Source organism: Emys orbicularis, chromosome 10, assembly GCF_028017835.1.
Source record: "Emys orbicularis isolate rEmyOrb1 chromosome 10, rEmyOrb1.hap1, whole genome shotgun sequence".
Taxonomy (NCBI): domain Eukaryota; kingdom Metazoa; phylum Chordata; order Testudines; family Emydidae; genus Emys; species Emys orbicularis.
This window is the reverse complement of record NC_088692.1, coordinates 47,531,134-47,549,785: the sequence shown is the minus strand read 5'-3', so window position 1 is coordinate 47,549,785 and position 18,652 is coordinate 47,531,134. Positions and strand designations below refer to the sequence as shown.

General features: G+C 44.2%; 1 protein-coding gene across 1 annotated transcript; it reads left to right on the top strand.

Moving 5' to 3' along the window:
• The first annotated feature begins 1,814 nt into the window (after nucleotides 1-1,814).
• On the top strand, nucleotides 1,815-18,182 carry TRIM69 (tripartite motif containing 69). The gene is made up of 6 exons (XM_065412697.1): nucleotides 1,815-2,321; nucleotides 6,530-6,625; nucleotides 12,604-12,837; nucleotides 13,809-13,831; nucleotides 15,646-15,770; nucleotides 17,553-18,182. The coding sequence occupies exons 1-6, from the start codon at nucleotides 1,815-1,817 to the stop codon at nucleotides 18,092-18,094; spliced, it is 1,527 nt and encodes a 508-aa protein (XP_065268769.1). The 3' UTR covers nucleotides 18,095-18,182.
• Nucleotides 18,183-18,652: the final 470 nt, after the last annotated feature.

Here is an 18,652-nt window from a genome sequence, read left to right as displayed (position 1 = left end):
CTGCCTGAGGCTTCCTCCAGCCTTTAGGCTCTTCACACCATTCCCTCCTCCTCCCTTTGCTCCCCCCCCCCCCCTGCTGCTGTTTCCTGCAGCTCTGCGCCTGGTGTGCCATGCACACAGTCTGGCCTGGGAGGGAGCAGAGAGGAGCTGCCTTGAGTCTACCTTCCCCTTCACTCTGGGACCACAGAGCCATGGTGCAGGCTGCCGGCAGACTCAGGGCTCTGCTCAAGGTGGCTGCACAGCCTGGGACTTGCAGCTGCGTGGGGGTAGGCCCTGGGGAAGAAAGGATAAGAGCAAAAGAGGAAACCTCCCACTCCCTCTCCACTGTGCCGGAAGAAGAGGAAGCTCCTCCGGAGGACTGGAGTGAGGAGAAGGACGGGATGGCTGAGGGAACGGCTAAGGAGCTAACCCCTTGAGCCTACCCATGGCCGGGGGGAGGAGGAGCAGTGAAGGGGATACATCCTTAAGGGGCCATGAAGCATGGAGAAGAAGTAGCCGATGGCAATTTCTCCTTGTGAATCTTGCCAGGGCCTGAGGTAGGAGCAGCAGAAGACCCAGCATCTAGTACAGGATTCTCTCTTTATGTTGAGATTCTGCAGGGGATTTTCAGTGGGCCCTAAAGTGTTTGTACATGTTGAAAAATCCTGAGTGGCCAATAGCAAAGTGTAACCTACTGGTTCCAGGTGTTTTTTTAGTTCTCCGTTCTGGCTGGTCCTAAGAAAGATGATAAAAGCCTACTAGTGCAAGCGACTAAAGGCAGTGCTACCTTAGTTCGAATAGTTGTGACTCACATTTTGAATACTGAAGATCTGGGATTCAGTCTCCATTGCTGACCAGTGTGGAGTGGGAGGAGTCATTACCATATCAGAGATTACTGGTTAGGGCAGTTGAGTTACAAAACCGAGGGTTGCTAGTTTAAGACTGTAGAAAGATGATTTAGATTGGCTTTGCTTTTAAAACGATTTCCTCACTGAAGAAGCAGTGAAAAATACATCTATGGACCTACATTTCCAAATGTGACTTTTGCGTGCCCAGCTGGAATGTGATGGTGTCTGGGGTATATCTGGAAACTGGGGCTTCTCGGGTCTATGTGTGGAATGTAGCTATGTAGTGGTGAGTTGGGGTGTCAAGGACATACTTAGGGATAGTTGTTTCTGTTTCATATTTCTCTGGTATATGTAGGAGATATGAGGGGTGTGTGTGTGTTTGGGGCATATCTTAGTGCTGGGGAATATCTGGGGGGGTCTGAAGTGTAGCTGGGACATGCATTTGCGTGCAGTAATACATCTGGTGAGCAAGGTTTTGTCGGTACTGGGGCTAGATCTGTGAGGTCGGGAGTTGGGGAATGGTTGGGTGTATGTGGTGATATAAAAGCACACATAGCCCCGCCCTATAGGTTGTGTTACTTTGTATGGTTGTTCCTCATTGGATGCACATCTCTGGGTTGAGTGCTGTCTGCAGTCTCAGGTGTTTAGTGGGAGACCGGGGAGTGAGCCTGAGGGCTGGCTATCAGGTAAATTTGATTACTCCCTATGTAGCTGCCAGGCTGGCCCAGTGTCAGTATGTGCACTATGCTGATGCGCCAATGTGGGCAGCTAACACTGTGCTTGGGGGTGGGTGCGGCCTTGGTCATAGAGTCTCACTCCAAGGCCCCTCTCAACAGGAGAGTTTTGCTGAAGATCCTCCTCATGCCTAGGTTACCCTTGATGAGATCTGTGCCTTAGGCTAGGAAGGGGCATCTCATTCCAGTCATTTCCCTTTTGACAGGATGGTCTTTGCTTGGTAGTTGATCTAAGACATTTCCCTCCAGCACGATGTCATCTTTCTCCAGTACAAATGTCTCCTCTTCCTCATCCACTTCTGTAAGTGACAATGAAAGCAAAATAAACCTCTTACTCAGCACCAGCTCCTCCGACCTGCCCTCGAGGCCACAAGCTGAAGATTTCACCAAGGAGCTGACCTGCCCTCTGTGCCTGGAATGGTTTAAGGAGCCGGTGATTTTGCCTTGTGGCCACAACTTCTGCAGACCCTGTATTGAGGAAATCTGGGGCAAGGCGGAGGTCTGCCTGTGCCCAGAGTGCCAAGCACAGTCCCCGGACAGGCAGTACATCGGGAACATAGTGCTGGAAAAACTAGTGGAAAAGATCAAGGGCTTTCATGTAGGGAAATGCCAGCAGAAATGCAGCAAACACGGTGAGCCTCTCAAGCTCTTCTGGAAGATGGATGGGAAACTGGCCTGCTTTCTCTGCAGAGATGCCCAGAAGCCTGAAGATCAAAGCTCCCAATTCCTACTGCTCCCAGACGCTGTGCAGCTCTATGCGGTAAGGCTCAGTCAAAGGCAGGTGTGAAACATTCTCTGCTACTTTAGCACATTTTACAGAGAGTCCTTTCCACTGAAGAGAATGTGGAACATTCGATACGTTACAGTGTTGCAAACTCCCACAATATTATTGAAAGTCTTGCCATATTAGATATTATTCTTAAGGTCCTGGCTCCTGGAATTCTGTGATCTCGTGAGACTCTCAGCTTTCATTTCAAAGTAATAACAGGATCCTAGTCTTCATGGTTCTGAAGAAACACTTGAAAACATGACCCAAGGGAACCCCAAAGGCTCCAAAAAACAGGATGTGAATAAAAAGAACCCCACTTATTATTTTTTTAAAAATAATTATTTTAAGCCACTCTCTTGATTTTAGGGATCTGAGTCATGATTTATACATGCTAAGCACTGTCCATGCTACAATTAAAACATGAATATTTATGCAGTATGTCACTAGCCAGAGGATTTTATCTTCATCACCAGGGCTTGAAGTGCTCACAGCTCTGGAAGTGGGGTAAAGGTTTAAGCCTCCTAGGTTACAGGGCAGCTTGAAATTCTGAGGGATAAAAGTGAGACCCAAGGGCTGCATTTACATTAGTAAATTTCATAGCTGGAATTCACCACCAGTGGTAGCAACAGTAGAAGCTGTCGAGGATGCAGGTATTTTTACCATCATATCATCCAGCTGTATTAGGCAATAAAATTGCTTGAGCCCTGTGCATACTCTAATTTCCAGCAGTTGCACTGTCCCAGTGCTGAAGGATGGACTATGAAGTGTGTCAGTTATAAAGTGGAGTTAACATTCCACTGTGATGAACACTACTGCTCTTGGGGTAAATTCTGCCTCCTCTTTCAATGGCAGTGGAAGGCTCTCTTGTAGTGGCCCAGAACCAGCATAGTTTGTTTGTGCAGGGGACAGAACAGGATTTGGAGAGCCCATGCAGGATAGGAATATCCCTGCACACTATGAGGCCTAGTTTCAAGTGGGGCTGCCTCTGGACCCCACTGTACCAGGAATTTGGGAGCAGGGTGATCTACTTACCAAAAGCTAATAACCGTGTGCTACTCAGGCTTTTAAGTTGATTGGCTGATATCCTCAAAGGTTCTGAACCCACATTTGTATTCTGAAGGAAATGTGACTCAGTATCAGTTTTATTAATGGGATTATAGCTATTAATTAAACAAAAATAAATTGAGAAAACATCTAAGCTACTATCGGTACTTTTAAACTAAACTAAAAATGGTGCATTACAACAGTCAAATCAAAATCAAATCCACACATTAGTCTTAATATTGGATTGGAATTAAATAGTCAAATGAATGCTAAAAATAATCAATCCTTATCAATTCTAGAGAAGATTCTAAGAAGGTGGTTCTCTGTTTTGTTTTCAATTCCAACTAAAGAATTGTATCTAAATCAATCAAATCGAGGATTTAAAGCTCATCAAGAGCTTAATATGGAAGCCAATTACAAAGCTGCCTTCTTAGAATTCCTTTCTTATGTGGTGGCTAACAAGATCCGCTTCTTTTATAATACAGACTTTAACACAACGCTTTTGTACACATCCCAATGAGTAATTTTATGATCCACTATTTAGAGCTGTTTAAACCCGGGGAACTTTTCTTTCTGGTGCCTTCATTGTGTGAACTTTCTGAGGGTGCTCAGACACACATGCATGGTCATAACCACACTTTCCCACACTAAAATTAAAAAATATTAAGCACCTGGGATGTCTTCCAGCTAATAAAAGTACAAAAAGGAAAAATAAGATAACAGGGGCTCATGAACTCTCAATTCTTGCAGTCTTCTGGACTCTTGTAAGAGTAAGAGCTGGACCTGCAGGCAAAGAGCCAGACAGTGATGTTTTGCTGGTGCAGCGCTACACATTAAAGGGCCTTATTTGGGTGCTGAACAAAGGCTGTTTGTTGATGTCATGATTTCATATTCCCAAGATGGCCAGTCTTGGAGATTCTGGAAGGTCAGCCTTGCCTCAAGTGGCTTGTTGACCCAAAAGGCAAAGCTTCTTAGCCTTATCCTTGATCCTTATAGTTTGAAAATTTTGCTTGCTCAGTCTTGCAAGGCCTCCCTCCAAGTTCTTTGGACAAATCAAGTTCTGGGCCAACCTTGGAGTCATGCAATTTGCTCCAACGAGGTTCCAATTGGGTAATTTCTTAGCAAGTGTCAACCTGGAAAAGTCCCACTTAAATCAGTAAATGAAAAAAAATGTGGTGTTTTGCATACCACAGAGACTGACATCTGTGATCCCTTAAAATTAGCAAAAATCTGGATTCATGAGACCACTTTGGGGAAGCTGGCCTGGTCGTAACCAGGTGAAAAGGTCTTGAGATGACATTGTGTTACCAGTTTACAGGAAAGTTCAAAATCAAAGTCATATAAAAATAACTGATTGAAAAAAGAACCCTAGCAACAACCAATCATAGAATATTAGGGTTAGAAGGGACGTCAGGAGGTCATCTAGTCCAACCCCCAATTAAATCCCTAAATGGCCCCCTCAAAGGGATCTTCCCAACCATAAGGGCTAAAACCTTCATTTAAAAAATCCTGAAAGCTGAGATTCTGCAAATCCTAATGGGTAAGATCCAGTCACCAGGGCAAGTTTTTGATTCACCATTCGTCAAACCCCGATTCAGCTTTCATTAATCTTTCTCACCACATGTTTTGCTTTGTACAGATGTTTGCACTGAAGAGACATTTGCTCCTTCTCAGATTTGTCCAGCAGGGAGGTCACAAAAACGCAGTGTGTGATGTCATAATAATTTCCATGACAACAGACTGTGACGCCAGAAACCCACAGTAATGACTGTTGCAGAATTCATCTGCAGGAAGAGATAGCATGAGAGGGATGAAAAGCTCCTCTATAGATATATTTGCATTCAAAGCAAAGGGATCTGAGACAGATACTGGCTGAGGGACTGGATTTGTGTTTAATTATTCAAGCTTACCCAGCCGAAAGTCTCTCTTTAAATTCTGTTTAGGACTCTAGTTAACTATTGTGCAGTGATTAAGATGCTAAGGGAAGTTGCTGGTATCTCCCCAGTGTATTGAGCTCTCCTGAAAGGTGGGCTGTAGGAATCTCCTCTGCTTCCTACCTTTTGTATAGCCTCAGGAGTGGAGGGCTTGTGCTCTCTGGGATGGGGGAGAGGTGGAGCCCTAGGTGGGTGGCTCACTGCTCTCAGAAGGCAGAGTGCCTGCTGGCCTGTTCCTGTTCCTTTCCCCCTCCCCCCCCACTCCGCTGGCAGCCCCGGACATTGCGGGGCCCTCTTAGGCGTGGGGCCCCATTCCGGGGAATCGGCCGAATCGGCTTAAAGCCGGCCCTGGGAGGGGGAATGCTGCACTGATCCACAAGGACAGTAACCTGGGTTTGGTGGACAGTAACCTGGGTTTGGAGGGCTGCAGCAGCCATCAGAGAAACAACATTTTAAAAGAGAAGTACCAAATATGATCAGCAATAGGCTATGTATTCATGGGCTAGTGTCTGCCATTCTCTCGCCCCCCACAAGGATTCCACTGCACAGCAGCACTCCTATCTGCAGGGAGGCTGTGGACTGAGGTCACCTAACCCAGTGGCTCTCAACCTTTGCAGACTACTGCACCCCTTTCAGGAGTCTGATTTGTCTTGCATACCCCCAACTTACAGCTCACTTAAAAATTACTTGCTTACAAAACCAGACATAAAAATACAAAAGTGTCACAGCACACTGTTACTGAAAAATGGCTTATTTTTTCATTTTTACCATATAATTATAAAATAAAACAATTGGAATATAAATACTGTACTTACATTTCAATGTTCAGTACATAGAGCAGTATAAACAAGTCATTGTCTGTATGAAATTTTTGTATGTACTGACTTTGCTAGTGCTTTTTATTTAGCCTGCTTTTAAATTAGGCAAATATTTAGATGAGTTGATGTACCCCCTGGAAGACCTTTGCATACCCCCAGGGGTACATGTACCCCTGGTTGAGAACCACTGACCTATTTCCTGCAGTCTTTCCATCGATTACAGAGAATAATCTATGTGCCTCTGGTACCCCTAATCTCAACTGATCTCCAACATAACAACTGGAAAAGTGCAGGAGAAAAATTAGGTCTCATTAGGCCCATCTCCCAGACATCCATTTAGCTTCAGCTAGTATGAATAACTACATATGTTACAGCATAATGCCTGCGTTTGTCATACCAACAGGAAAAGCTGATCTCCACCAGAACTCAGTTGGAGGCCACCGTGCAGGAACTAAAGACTCTGAAGAATGCCCAGCAAGAGAAGATCTCTTGTCACAAAGTGAGTAGCATTCATTCAAAAAGACCTGATTTTAATGCACTTCAGGTGGCATTCTTGATGAGATCAGCACTCAGGGGTTTCTTATTGGAACAAAGAGTCTAGAGTGAGTAGACAGTTTACTACTAAGAACAAAATGATGTGCAGTCAATATGTGGAGGTATATATTAAGCATCTTAATGCACATTGAAACGTGCCTGCATTAAAAAAATCCTTTGCTGCATGGGCATTCAAAAAAAGCACTTGGAGAGAACTTCATTGGCTTTGTCCTCTAAGTCCCTCAACAGCCCATTTTCCAGAATCCAATATGCATGTTCAACTCTTTTGGGCATCCTAGAAATGTAAGGCTGGAAGTGACCTCAAGTGGTCATTTCATCCATTCATTGCACAGAAATCCCAAAGGTCTGGATAAGTCTGATTAACATCCTAATGTTGGGGCCTTACCTGAACCAAACCTCTGTGTGTTTGAGGTTTCCCCATCACTGCTGAAGGCCTCACACCTGACAATGCACCCAAGACATCCTCTATTACCTACAAAAACTGCACACCATGTTAATTTCTTAGCAATGGAGCTAAATGGGAGTAGAGTTTGGATCATTAGCTTCCTGAATGTGCAGAGTAAAGAAACTGCTCCATCAGGTCTAACCAGGAGACAGTTATAAATATCTACCATTCTTACCAGATCTGCTTATTTCTAGAGCCCTGCAAAGTGTATGTTATCGGTTCTAGAGCTGGGTGAGAAATGTTTTTCTTGTCCCACACATATTTTCAGGACTTCAGAAATTGTTCCCATTCCAGAGCAGGATGAAACCAAGACTTCTCACAGTGTAATACTGGGGGTCAGGGCATTGCCTGAGATGTGGGAGACCTAGGTTCTTGTCCCTGTTGTAAATCAGGCAGAGCAGGGGATTGAATCCAGGTCTTTCATAGCCCAGCAAGTGTCCTAATCACCAGGCTGTTGGCTAGCCTGAGGTACAGGTTCTCTATCTCTCTCACTTTGCCCAGAAATTCCCTCCTGGGCCTCAGAAACCTTCCCAACAAAATTTTCACCAAAACTGACCCTTTTCCATTGAAAGTTTCAGTTTTGATGAACATGCATTTTCTGGCAAAAACCATTTCATCAAAAAATTCCCGTCCAGCTCTAATGGGTTCAAAAAGGTTTGTGGAATATTTCTTTGGTTATGATTTGCAGTTCAAACTATCTCAAAGTGAACTCAGTCAGATTCACTGAGTTTCACCAGGTCTCACCGGAAAACCACAGTTGCTCCTGAAACAACCTTTCATTTATTGAAATATTAATGAGTTTCAAGACAGCAGCACAATCAGGAAGCACCTGTTGACAGACTTTCATAACATGAGGTTTGCTCAGCTCTGCCTCTTTTGCTTCTTGAGGATGATGCTTTGACCACTAGTAACATTTGTGTTTTGCTTTAACAGGGTAGCTAAATATAATGCTTCACAGCATGAATGGATCACTGTAGGAGTCAGGAAGGAATTTGCAGCATTTCACAATTGGTCAGGGGCATTTTTCTTTCTTCCTATGAAATATCAGTTCTTCTTTGAGTGATTGCACATATCCATTCCACTTCAGGAGTGTGCGTGCCCAGTACACAGTTGTCAGAGATCTTTCTCTCAGTGGTACCCATAGGGGGCAGTGGATGCGCCCTCTGCTTCCTCGCGCAGCTGTGCGATGGCATAAACGGTAGAACTATCCTTGACCCCTCTTAGTTCCTTCTTACCGCCCATGATGGTTGTTAGAATCTGTGGTCTTGCCTCTCAAGTTCCCCCTTTTGTATATAGTTGGTGCCTGTTTACCATGGGTTTAGTGTTAGTAGTTTGAGTGTTAAGTTTTCTTTCAGAGTATTTTTACATTTCAGTTCCCCCTTTTTTGAGTTCTGCTACTGGTACCTGGACATGCCTCAGTCACTTGGCTTCAAGCCCTGGTTTTCTTGTAATAAGCCTATGCCCATGAATGATCCACACTCCAGTTGTCTAAAGTATCATGGTGACTCTCAGGTACGAGATCGGTGTTGGATTTGTAGCGACTTTAAACTGAGGAACACAAAAGACAGGAAGGCCAGGCTGAGGATTTTGCTGATGGAGGCAGCTCTGCGACCTTTGGAGGCATCCTACTCAGAGCTTGTTCCAAGCACTTCAGCTTCTGTGAGGAGCACTCCCCCTGTGCTGGACAAATCCTGGAACTGTTCACCCTCCCCAGGACCAAGGAAGAAACATAGGGCCTCTAAGGAACTGACTGGGAGAGGGAGTCCTCTGGGTCCCAAGTCCAGCAGGCATGTGGACAGAGGTGCAAGTAGTGTGCACTCCAAACTGAAGCACTCCTCGAGGCAGTCGCTGGATCACAGGGTGGTTGACTTCAGCGCTGGCGCAGGCCCCATTGAGTTTGGCCCCAGAAGCGGTTCCTTTGTCCTCGGTAGTGCCCTCATCAGTCTGAGGCTATCCCAGGGCTGTTCATGCCAGAGGCTTATGTGACAGCCGTGTGTGTGTGTTTGTGTGTGTTCTCTCAGTGTGCTTAGAGTCATAGAATATCAGGGTTGGAAGGGACCTCAGGAGGTCATCTAGTCCAACCCCCTGCTCAAAGCAGGACCAATCCCCAGAGATTTTTGCCCCTGATGTCCAGCTCTGCGCAGACAGCTGGTGCAGCAGACCTCGATAGTACTATCCAGAGTTGTTAAGTGCTGGAGGATGGAATGTCGTTGCTTTGGTAATGCTGTTTAGGCTGCTCGGGCTTCTGACCTTGGAGCTCCAATGTTATTAGTAGATAGCTCAGCATGTTAATGTAGCACATCTCGATGTTACTCATAAAGGAGGACCACAGGCTCAGTTCGGTGGCGAAGGCTCTCAGTCAGGTTTGTTGTCAACGATACGGACTGCTGCATTAGACCTGAAAGCTCATCCAAACATGACAGTGTGAAATTGCCTCAGGCTTCTAAGGCGTATGGCCTCATGGACATATATAGTCCAGCACATCAGAGGGTGTCTCAGGAAACTGCAAGGATGGCTGGCTTTGGTATACTCACAGACCCGTCACCTCCTAGACATGTTGGTGCAAGTACCCTCTCAGATCTTAGCCTCTCTGGACTGGTGGACAATCCCTGCCAATGTGTGTGGGGGGTTCCCTTTGCTCCTCTTTAGCCAACGTTAACCTTAGTAACAGACACTTCTGCTCTTGAATGGGGAACCCTCCTGGGTTCCCCGCACAAACAAGGTGTATGGTCCACTCAGGAGTTAGCTCTGAGTATAAATGTCAGTGAATTGAGAGCCATTTGACTGGCATGTCAAACCTTTCTTCCCCATATCAAGGAAAGAAATCTGCTTGTTCTTGCAGGCAATACAGCGGCCATCTTCTATCTCAATAGGCCAGGTAGTCTTTACGCTGCTAAGAGGCAGCAAGCAGTGGGACTTTTGCATTGCTAATTCAATTGACCTCAAAGCCTCTGATCTTCTGGCTGTGCAGAACAGCTGTCAGACCAACTAAGCAGCTCATTTATGAGTCACCATGAATGGTCTCTCTATCTGGATGTCACCTAGGGCATTTTCCTGCTGTGGGGGAATCCCCAGGTAGACCTATTTATAATGAAAGCCAACAGGAAATACCAGCAGTTTTGTTCTCGACAAGATCACAGTCTGGGGTCCCTCACAGATGCTTTCCTGTCACCCTGGGCAAACAAGCTCCTGTAGCCTTTCCTCTGATCCCACTCCTACCCAGAGTGTTGTTGAAGATCGGGCAGACCATGCCTGAGTTATTCTTATAGCCCCATTGTGGCCTCAGCAACACTGGTTCTCCATTCGCTTGTCCCTGTTGGGCATAGCTCCACCCCCTCCACCATTGGACCCAGACCCAGGGGCGGCTCTATGTATTTTGCCGCTCCAAGCACGGCAGTCAGGCAGCCTTCGGCGGCACGCCTGCGGGAGGTCCACTGGTAACGTGGATTCGGCGGCATGCCTGCAGGAGGTTCGATGGGCCTGCGCCTTCAGTGTACCCGCCGCCAAATTGCTGCCGAAACCGCCCCCCGTGCTTGGTGCGCTGGTGCCTGGAGCCGCCCCTGCCCAGACCTAATTTCTCAAGACCATGGTTTCCTGCTCCACTCCAACCTGCAGGTTCTCCACCTGACAGTCTGGAAGTTTCATGGCTAGACCCTCAAGAAGAGGAGACATGTTCAGGATGTGATTTTAAATAGTAGAAAACTATCTGCTAGATACACTAACATGGCAAAATGGAAGCCAATCTCCATTTAGTCCTGATGAAAAGGGGTTTCACTGGTCTGATCTTCAATACAGCATATTCCAGACTATCTGTTATTCCTAAAACAGGGTGCTGACTGTTGGTTCTAACAAAGTCCATCTGGCAGCTATTTTGGCTTTCTACCCTCCCATTGATAATTGTTCTGTAGTTTCCAATTCTATGTTAATAAGGTTTTTGAAGTGGCTGGAACAGATGTAGCCACAGGTACAGGTACCCTGTTCCTCTTTGGGACTTAAACCTGGTAGTGTCAAAACTACTGAATTCTCCCTTTGACCTTTTTGCTACCAGATCCTAACTACATCTCTTGATAAAGGTAGCCTTTTTGGTGGCTATTACATCAACCAGAAGGGTAGGAAAGCTACATGCTCTAATATCTAGCACTCAATACACTATTTTATTTAAAGACAAAGTTTATCCACGTCCCCATCCAAAGTTTGTTTCAAAAGCGGTGTCTAACTTCCATATCAATCAGGCAATATGCCTTCTTTCTTCCCAAAACACATGCGCATAAAGACGGAAGAGACTTCACACTTTGGGTGTCAGGAGAGTGTTAGCATTCTACCTGGACTGGACCAAGCAGTTTAGATCATCCTAACAGCTGTTTGTGGCGATGGCAGATGGATGTAAGTGCTCCCAGTCTGATATCAGAGGATATCATCTTGGACATCCTCATGTATTCGCTTGTGACATGGCTTGGCTAATATATCTCCACAAAGCAGGGTAACACCACATTCAACAAGATTTCAGGTGACCTCCACAGCTTTTCTGGCTCAAGTGCTAGACATTTGTAAAGTGGCAACCTGGTCTTCAGTACACACCTTTGTCTCCCATTATACCATCTCACAGCAATCTAGAAATGAGGCAAGGTTTGGATGGGTAGTTCTTCAGTTACTATTCAGGTAGATTCCAATCCCACCTCCAAATTGAACTGCTTTTGAGTCTTCTAAAGTCAAATGGACATGTGCAATCACTCAAAGAAGAAAAAATGGTTACTAATCTGTCCCATAACTGCTGTTCTCTGAGATATGTTGCATATGTCCATTCCATGACCCACCCTCCTACCTCTCTATATCAGAGTCTATCTGGTAAGAAGGAACTGAGAGAGGTTGGAGGTCATAGGTGCCGACTCCATGGGTGCTCTGGGGCTCAAGCACCCAATGAAAAAAATAGGGGGTGCTCAGTACCCATGACCCAACAGTAGGTGACAAGAGCATGTACATGGCAAACAGTGAAACCAGAAGGCAGAGAGCACCCCCTGGCAAAAACAAAAGTCAGTGACTGTATTGGGGGTGGCTCTGCATTTATGCCATTGCATGGCAGCATGAGGCAGCAGATAATGTATGCGCTGCCCCAAGGGAAAAATCTTTGACAATAGTGCACTGGGCGTGCACACACTTAAAGTGGAATGGACATGTGCAACACATCTCGAAGAACAAAAGTTACAGAACATGTTAGTAACTGTTTTGTATTTGTCCTGGCAAGAGTTCAATAGCAGACTTGACAGACCAAGGGTCTGTCCTTGTAAAGCAGATTCTACAATCCTCTGAGAAGGTATAAATGGTTCACAGGATACACTGGCAATTATAAAATATGAAACAAGTGATTTGTCACTTGTGCTTTATGAGCTGGTAGCAATTAGTTATCTTAGTAAATATTTTTATCTGAAGCTGCTGAGTACAAGATATTTCCCGTTTAACAAACTGTGTGTATTTTCCAGGAGAACAAATTTCATCTTCAGCACCACATCTCCTTAGAGTTTCTGAAACTCCACCAGTTCCTTCATGGAAGGGAGAAAAGATTAATGAATGAGCTGCAAGAGGAGGGGAAAATCCTCCTCCAAGAAATGGAGGCCAATCTAAACAAGCTCCAGGAAAAGTGGCAGCGAGCCAAGGAGACAGTGTTACGCATTCAGTCCCGGCTCTACCAGCACAGTTCTATCGACTTCCTTACAGTGAGAAATCTGGACTTAAAAATTAACACAGAGTGAAGTGTAGACTGACAGAGTAATAATTTGGGGAACATGAAGTTCTATCTGCAGAGCACATGGGAGGGAGAACTGGAGAAGGGTGATCCAAGTCACCATCATTGTTTTTTACCTCTTGATATTTCTAACCCCAGCTGATTCCTAATGAGACGCTTTAAAATATTTATTTAGAAACATTTGTCAGCTAATGCCTGGATTTTATTATGAAGGAAATGTGCATGAAAATAGGCTAATTGTTTTTGTTAAGAATTCTGCTCTCCTGCTTATTTCTCACCTGAAAGCCTGATCCTCTGTGATAATCCTGATACCAAGACCTGCATTGGGACAGCCAATGGATTGTGATTTTGGTTGGGGAATAAGTAATAGGAGCAGATGAAACCTCAGAGAGAAAGGATTCTGATTGACTTGTCCTGTGTACTAAAAGCTGAGAAATTCAAAGGAGCTAAAGTGTGCCCAACTCCTATGGACTTTCCTTGGTATTTGGGTGCCAAACTCCCTTCGGCCCCTTTAACAATCCCAGCCAAAGAGCACAGGAAAGTTAATAGAAAAAGTAGGATATATTTATGGAGCTGTTTCTAAGCAGCACATTTCTCATAATTCCCTCTAAGGGATTGGTTGCATCTCCAGTATCAAAACCAGAACAAGCTGTGAAATACCAAATATCCTGAGAAGCATGTTTGCTGAAATCACCCCTCAGACCTTGGCCAGGAGGGAGAAATGGAATATGCTCTGGAGGAAGGCTAGAGACAGTTTCAGAGGAGAGGCTATGGCAGGGCAGGGTCATCTTCTCCTTTGAGAGTTCAAAAAAACTGTCAATTTCCTTTCCACTACAACATATAGCTGCCTGCTGGGGTTCTAAATACCATTAACATGTGCCATACAGAATTAGATAGTTAATAAATGGCTCTTCTTACCTTTCTCTTTTTTTCCTTTGACAGGGCATAAAAACCTTCATGGAACAGTAAGTACAAGTTTATAGTATTCTTCAGTCTCTGTTAGAGCTGGGCAAATAGTTCATAACAAATCATTTAGTTGACAATTTTTGCTTCTTTCTGTTTGCAAAACCATTTATGAACAAATTGTGAAATTCTCAAATTTAGCAGTTCATAATTATTCACAAATTTCTTCAACAAATGATTGCTGGTCTGCAGATTGTTTGCAAACAGCACCATGTGAATATTCAGAAAGTGGAATTTGTGTGGGGTTGGTGCCATACATAAGTCACGTGGTATTGTTCTCATTCCCAGATTGGATGATTTATGCTATTAATCAATAAAAGAGTGTAAATTCTGAATTGCATGATTGGGTGTGAAATTCCACTTTCTATTGCTGTTGATTAGTTTCACCACCTGACATTCAGTTTTGGTGAATATTCAGGTTTCATATTTGCTTATCCTGAGTATTTGTGCTTGTCACAATGTCTGGTATGGGTCACAGCTGAGAGGGTCAGTCTCAGGTCAGACTGTCAAAGAACTGGGCAGACACTCCCTCACTGGCAGTATAACCTATAATTAGATTTAACCAAATCAGCAACAAATGTGTGCTTCTGGATCACTATACTAGCTTACTATGGAGCCACAGACAGTCCCCCTAGACACTCCAGACTATACCACCATCCAGACGAACTGGATGTCTATGATTAAAGCTTATTAAAACCCCAAATCACCATCTTTAGGTTCTTACAGCCACCTTAAAGAGACTTATGCTCCAATACTTTTGTTAGTCTATAAGGTGCCACAGGACTCTTTGTCGCTTTTTACAGATCCAGACTAACACGGCTATCCCTCTGATACTTAAAGAGACCGTCACTTACCCCCAGGTCAATGGATGCTCAAAAGCTCACTCCAAAGACAATGCTGTCAGTCAATTTCTTGGTAAACTAACTAAAGATTTATTAGCTAAGAAAAAGAAATGAGAGTTATTTAGAAGTTAAAGCAGGTAAAATGTGTTACAGGTGAATTAGAGTTTGTAAGTCCAAAATGATAGCAGGGATGTTCAATCTGCTAGTTTTCTATACGTCTCTCTGGGTTTCCCAAATAGTTTTTGGGGACCTCCCTCCTTTTGTTCAAAATTTCCTTTGTCAGAATTCACCAGTCCAGAGATAGGGTAGGAAAGAGGTGGCCAGGGGCCTTTCTTCTCCCTTTTCATATGTTGACCCTTTTTGAGGGAAAAATCTTTGCTGTGTCATAGGGTCAGGCAGTTCAATCGTGTCTGTGCTTTGCCATCAGTCCTTCATATGAATTGCAAATTTTTGCTTGCACCTTCTGTGCACGTGTCCATTTGAAGTGTCTTCAGGAATGACATGTAGAGGCTCTTGTTTACAGTTCCTTTATTATTCCTGAAGAGCTAACCTATGGGCATTTCTCAGACTCACAACATGTTTGAGTTACAAACATGAAGCAAAATTTCATAACTCCACACACAATGTTGATAGACACAGTACAATAAGATAATAATACTCAGCAGATTATAACTTTTCCAATTATACCTCACAAGGCATACTTTGTACAAGATTTATCACAATTTTGTAAAAGTGGTGACCATATTAGATTAGACACAGTGGTCTAATTAATCACAGTGCCAGTACAGCTTGTTTGCTATAATGTTCACAGAAAGGGGAAACAAAAGGGCTTGAATCCAGTCAAAGAGACTTTCTTTAACATTTTATCAAAGACGCTACAATGTTTTTTGCAGCATTAGTGCATCTGTAGCCTCTGTATTTACCAGACACTGTAAACACAATCTAACAGGCAGTGTGCTTTGTGTCCTGCACAGCTTAGAGCAAAAAGCAGGCACCTTATCTCTGGGTGCACTTGTCTGTCGTGAACTGAGCCTGGGACAGTTCAAGGGTCCAATTCAGTACAACGCATGGAAGGAAATGAAATCCATCCTCGGACCAGGTAATGAGATATTGCTTCATTATTCGCTACAGCCCATTTGACCCATTCCTGCCTTTTTTCAGTCCTGGTTTTATTTTTCCTTTTGTGTTGCTGTTCCATCCTGATTTTCAAAATGATGAGCAGTTACATGCAGTTTCCCCCCTAGTTTCTAGTCTGTTTCAATCTGTAGTTCACATGCAATAACAACATACTGATATGCCTGGAGTCCCAGGACTAGAGGGAAAGGTTTAAATCTAAACAAACAAAAATAATTTAAATTTAATTTTTGAAAATTATTAAAATATTTCTAGTACTGTTAGATTTTGTAAAACTCAGAGGGGTGCTGGGAAGATAAATTCATTCATGTGTATGATCAAATACTATGATGAGAGCACCACAGAAATGCCCAGCAGGGAATTAATAGTTTTGGGATTTGGATGGTGTGCAATAAATAAGGCCTGGAGCCACACCCTGAATGAGGAGAATGAAAAACAAAAATGGAATAACTAGTCATTCACTCTATGAAGTCCTGTGGAAGAAATAGCACATGATCATGTAATTAAAGACAGTATCATGATGCATACACACAAGGGAGCCAAATTAAGGTGGAACAGAAACCTTAATTCTGATATTTCCTAACATTTGAGTGGTTGGTTTTACAACCTTAATGTTTTTTTTAACATTTTTGAAGGGGGGAGAGGGCATATGTAATAATATCTTCTGTACAAAAAAAGCACCATAAAGAAATGTTAAGGTTGCAAAGTCATAGTAAATTCAGGAAATGGCAAACCTTAACTCCGCCCTCTTTTGTCTACGCTTTATGATTTAGCATTTTATTACATGGCCGTATCCTGTGTCTCAAGTAATGCAATATAATATCATACAAGTTTGTTATGAAATTATAATTGTACATTTGTGACATCCTGTTGTCACAGGTGCCACAGCACATGTGAGACACAATCACACTATTTCTCAGATGATACAATATACCCCCACACACTTTTCTACACTTTAGTTACATATGTGTAGCATATTGTAATATTTGTTAATGTATCTATGCTACTAGGAGTAACTCTATTTTACAGCTTTAACAGATGATCTGGCATATGTTTTCTGAGAGGCTCTGTAAATGGGACATGGCTCTTCCTGGATTCTAGTCCCAGCTGTGCTATAAATTTCTTTTATAACCTTGGGCCACCTCCCAGGTACTCACTTAACCCATTTGTAAAATAGGAGGTGGAGGAATGTGGTGATGGATGTTTGGGAACCCTTGTTAGATATGGCTTGAGAAATGTAGTGCTAGTCAGTGGAAGAGCTAGGATTAAAATGGCTGGCTTCCTTTTTCTAGGCTAAGAGGTATTTTGGTGGGAGAGCAACGTTGTAACCTTATTAAAGGGTGAAAGCACTTAAAAGGACTATCTGATGTGGAAAGAGGAGAGGGGAAGCATCATCTCCTTTGTTTCCTCCTCTTCTCTCCACCTCTCACCTCATCCCAGAGTGTCTCTCCCCCAAATAGATTTTCCCCATAGTTTTTCCTTTGGTTTGGTTGCACCTTCCTTGCTGGGTCTTTTTGGAACGATTTGGTGATGAACCCTGCCATGTGTGGAGCTCTGCTTCCTCTGTCTGCTCTGCAGTGCTTCTTAGGTCTGATTCTCCTGCTTGCTGATGAGAGGCCCCCAGGCAAGAGGAGAATTTCTCAGTTCTGGGACAGTTTTGGCAGCATTCCCAGGGCCCTCGTTACTCTGTAGAAAGTACAATGTTAAAATGCTCTCTCTGATAACCATGTTTTCTCTTTTTACCAAGGTCTTTCCTTGGTGACTCTGGACCCGAAGACAGCGCATCCAAACCTCGTTCTCTCTGAAGATCTGCGCTGCGTGAGACACGATGACACAAAGCAGATGCTCCCAGATAACCCAGAGAGGTTTGATTCCACTGTTGCTGTCCTGGGATCTGAAGGATTCACTTCAGAGAAACATTATTGGGAAGTGGAGGTGGAGAACAAGACCAAATGGACTTTGGGGGTGGTCAAAGAGTCCATCAACCGGAAAGGGAACAACACATTATCACCCAGGGATGGATACTGGCTTATAAGGCTCAGGAACAGGAATAAGTTTAAAGCTTTGGATATACCTGTGAGAGGTCTGACCCTGAGCACTAGCCTGTCTAGGATTGGGGTGTATCTGGACTATGAGGGGGGACAGGTGTCCTTTTATGATGCTAATAAGATGTCCCATATCTACACTTTCATGGACACTTTCACAGAAAAGCTTTACCCGTACTTCTGTCCCTGCTTGAATGACTCTAGTGAGAACAGCGAACCCCTGAAAATCTTCTTCAACATGTAGGAGCAGATTTGCTGACGGCTCCCCTTGTGAAGCAGGGTTCCCGAGACACCAGTAGGTCTGAAACAAGGCTCATAGATTTAGTAACCGATGTTACTAAAAATGTGTTGAATATAGCAGGGTGTGTCCCTTCCAACACACCCAGCATCACAAATGCTGTTTGTAGCACTTGCCTCTGTTGGTTTCATAGGGTTTTCCAGGTTTAGGGGCAATAGTCTGGGGAATGGGGAGGGTTTCTGGTAGTGGATTGGTGGGAGATTGGGACTTCTGTCATGAGTGAGTCCTGATTCAGTCTCACTCTATTTTGTTGATGGAAAACGTTCCTGAGTCCTGGCAAATACTCCCCACTTGACCAGTTCCACTGGCTGGGACAGGATCCATTGGGCTGGGATCTTGAAAGTGTGGAAGGTGAGTTGATCAAGTCCAGGCAGGACTGGGTAGGAAACCAGCAGGGAGCCAGATCCGAGAGAGTAATAGAGCCAGCTGCAGGGAAGGGTGGTATTTGGGCTGAGCTGTCTCCAAGGGGTTGCCTGAGGGCAATGGAGTTGGGGTATTGGGGAG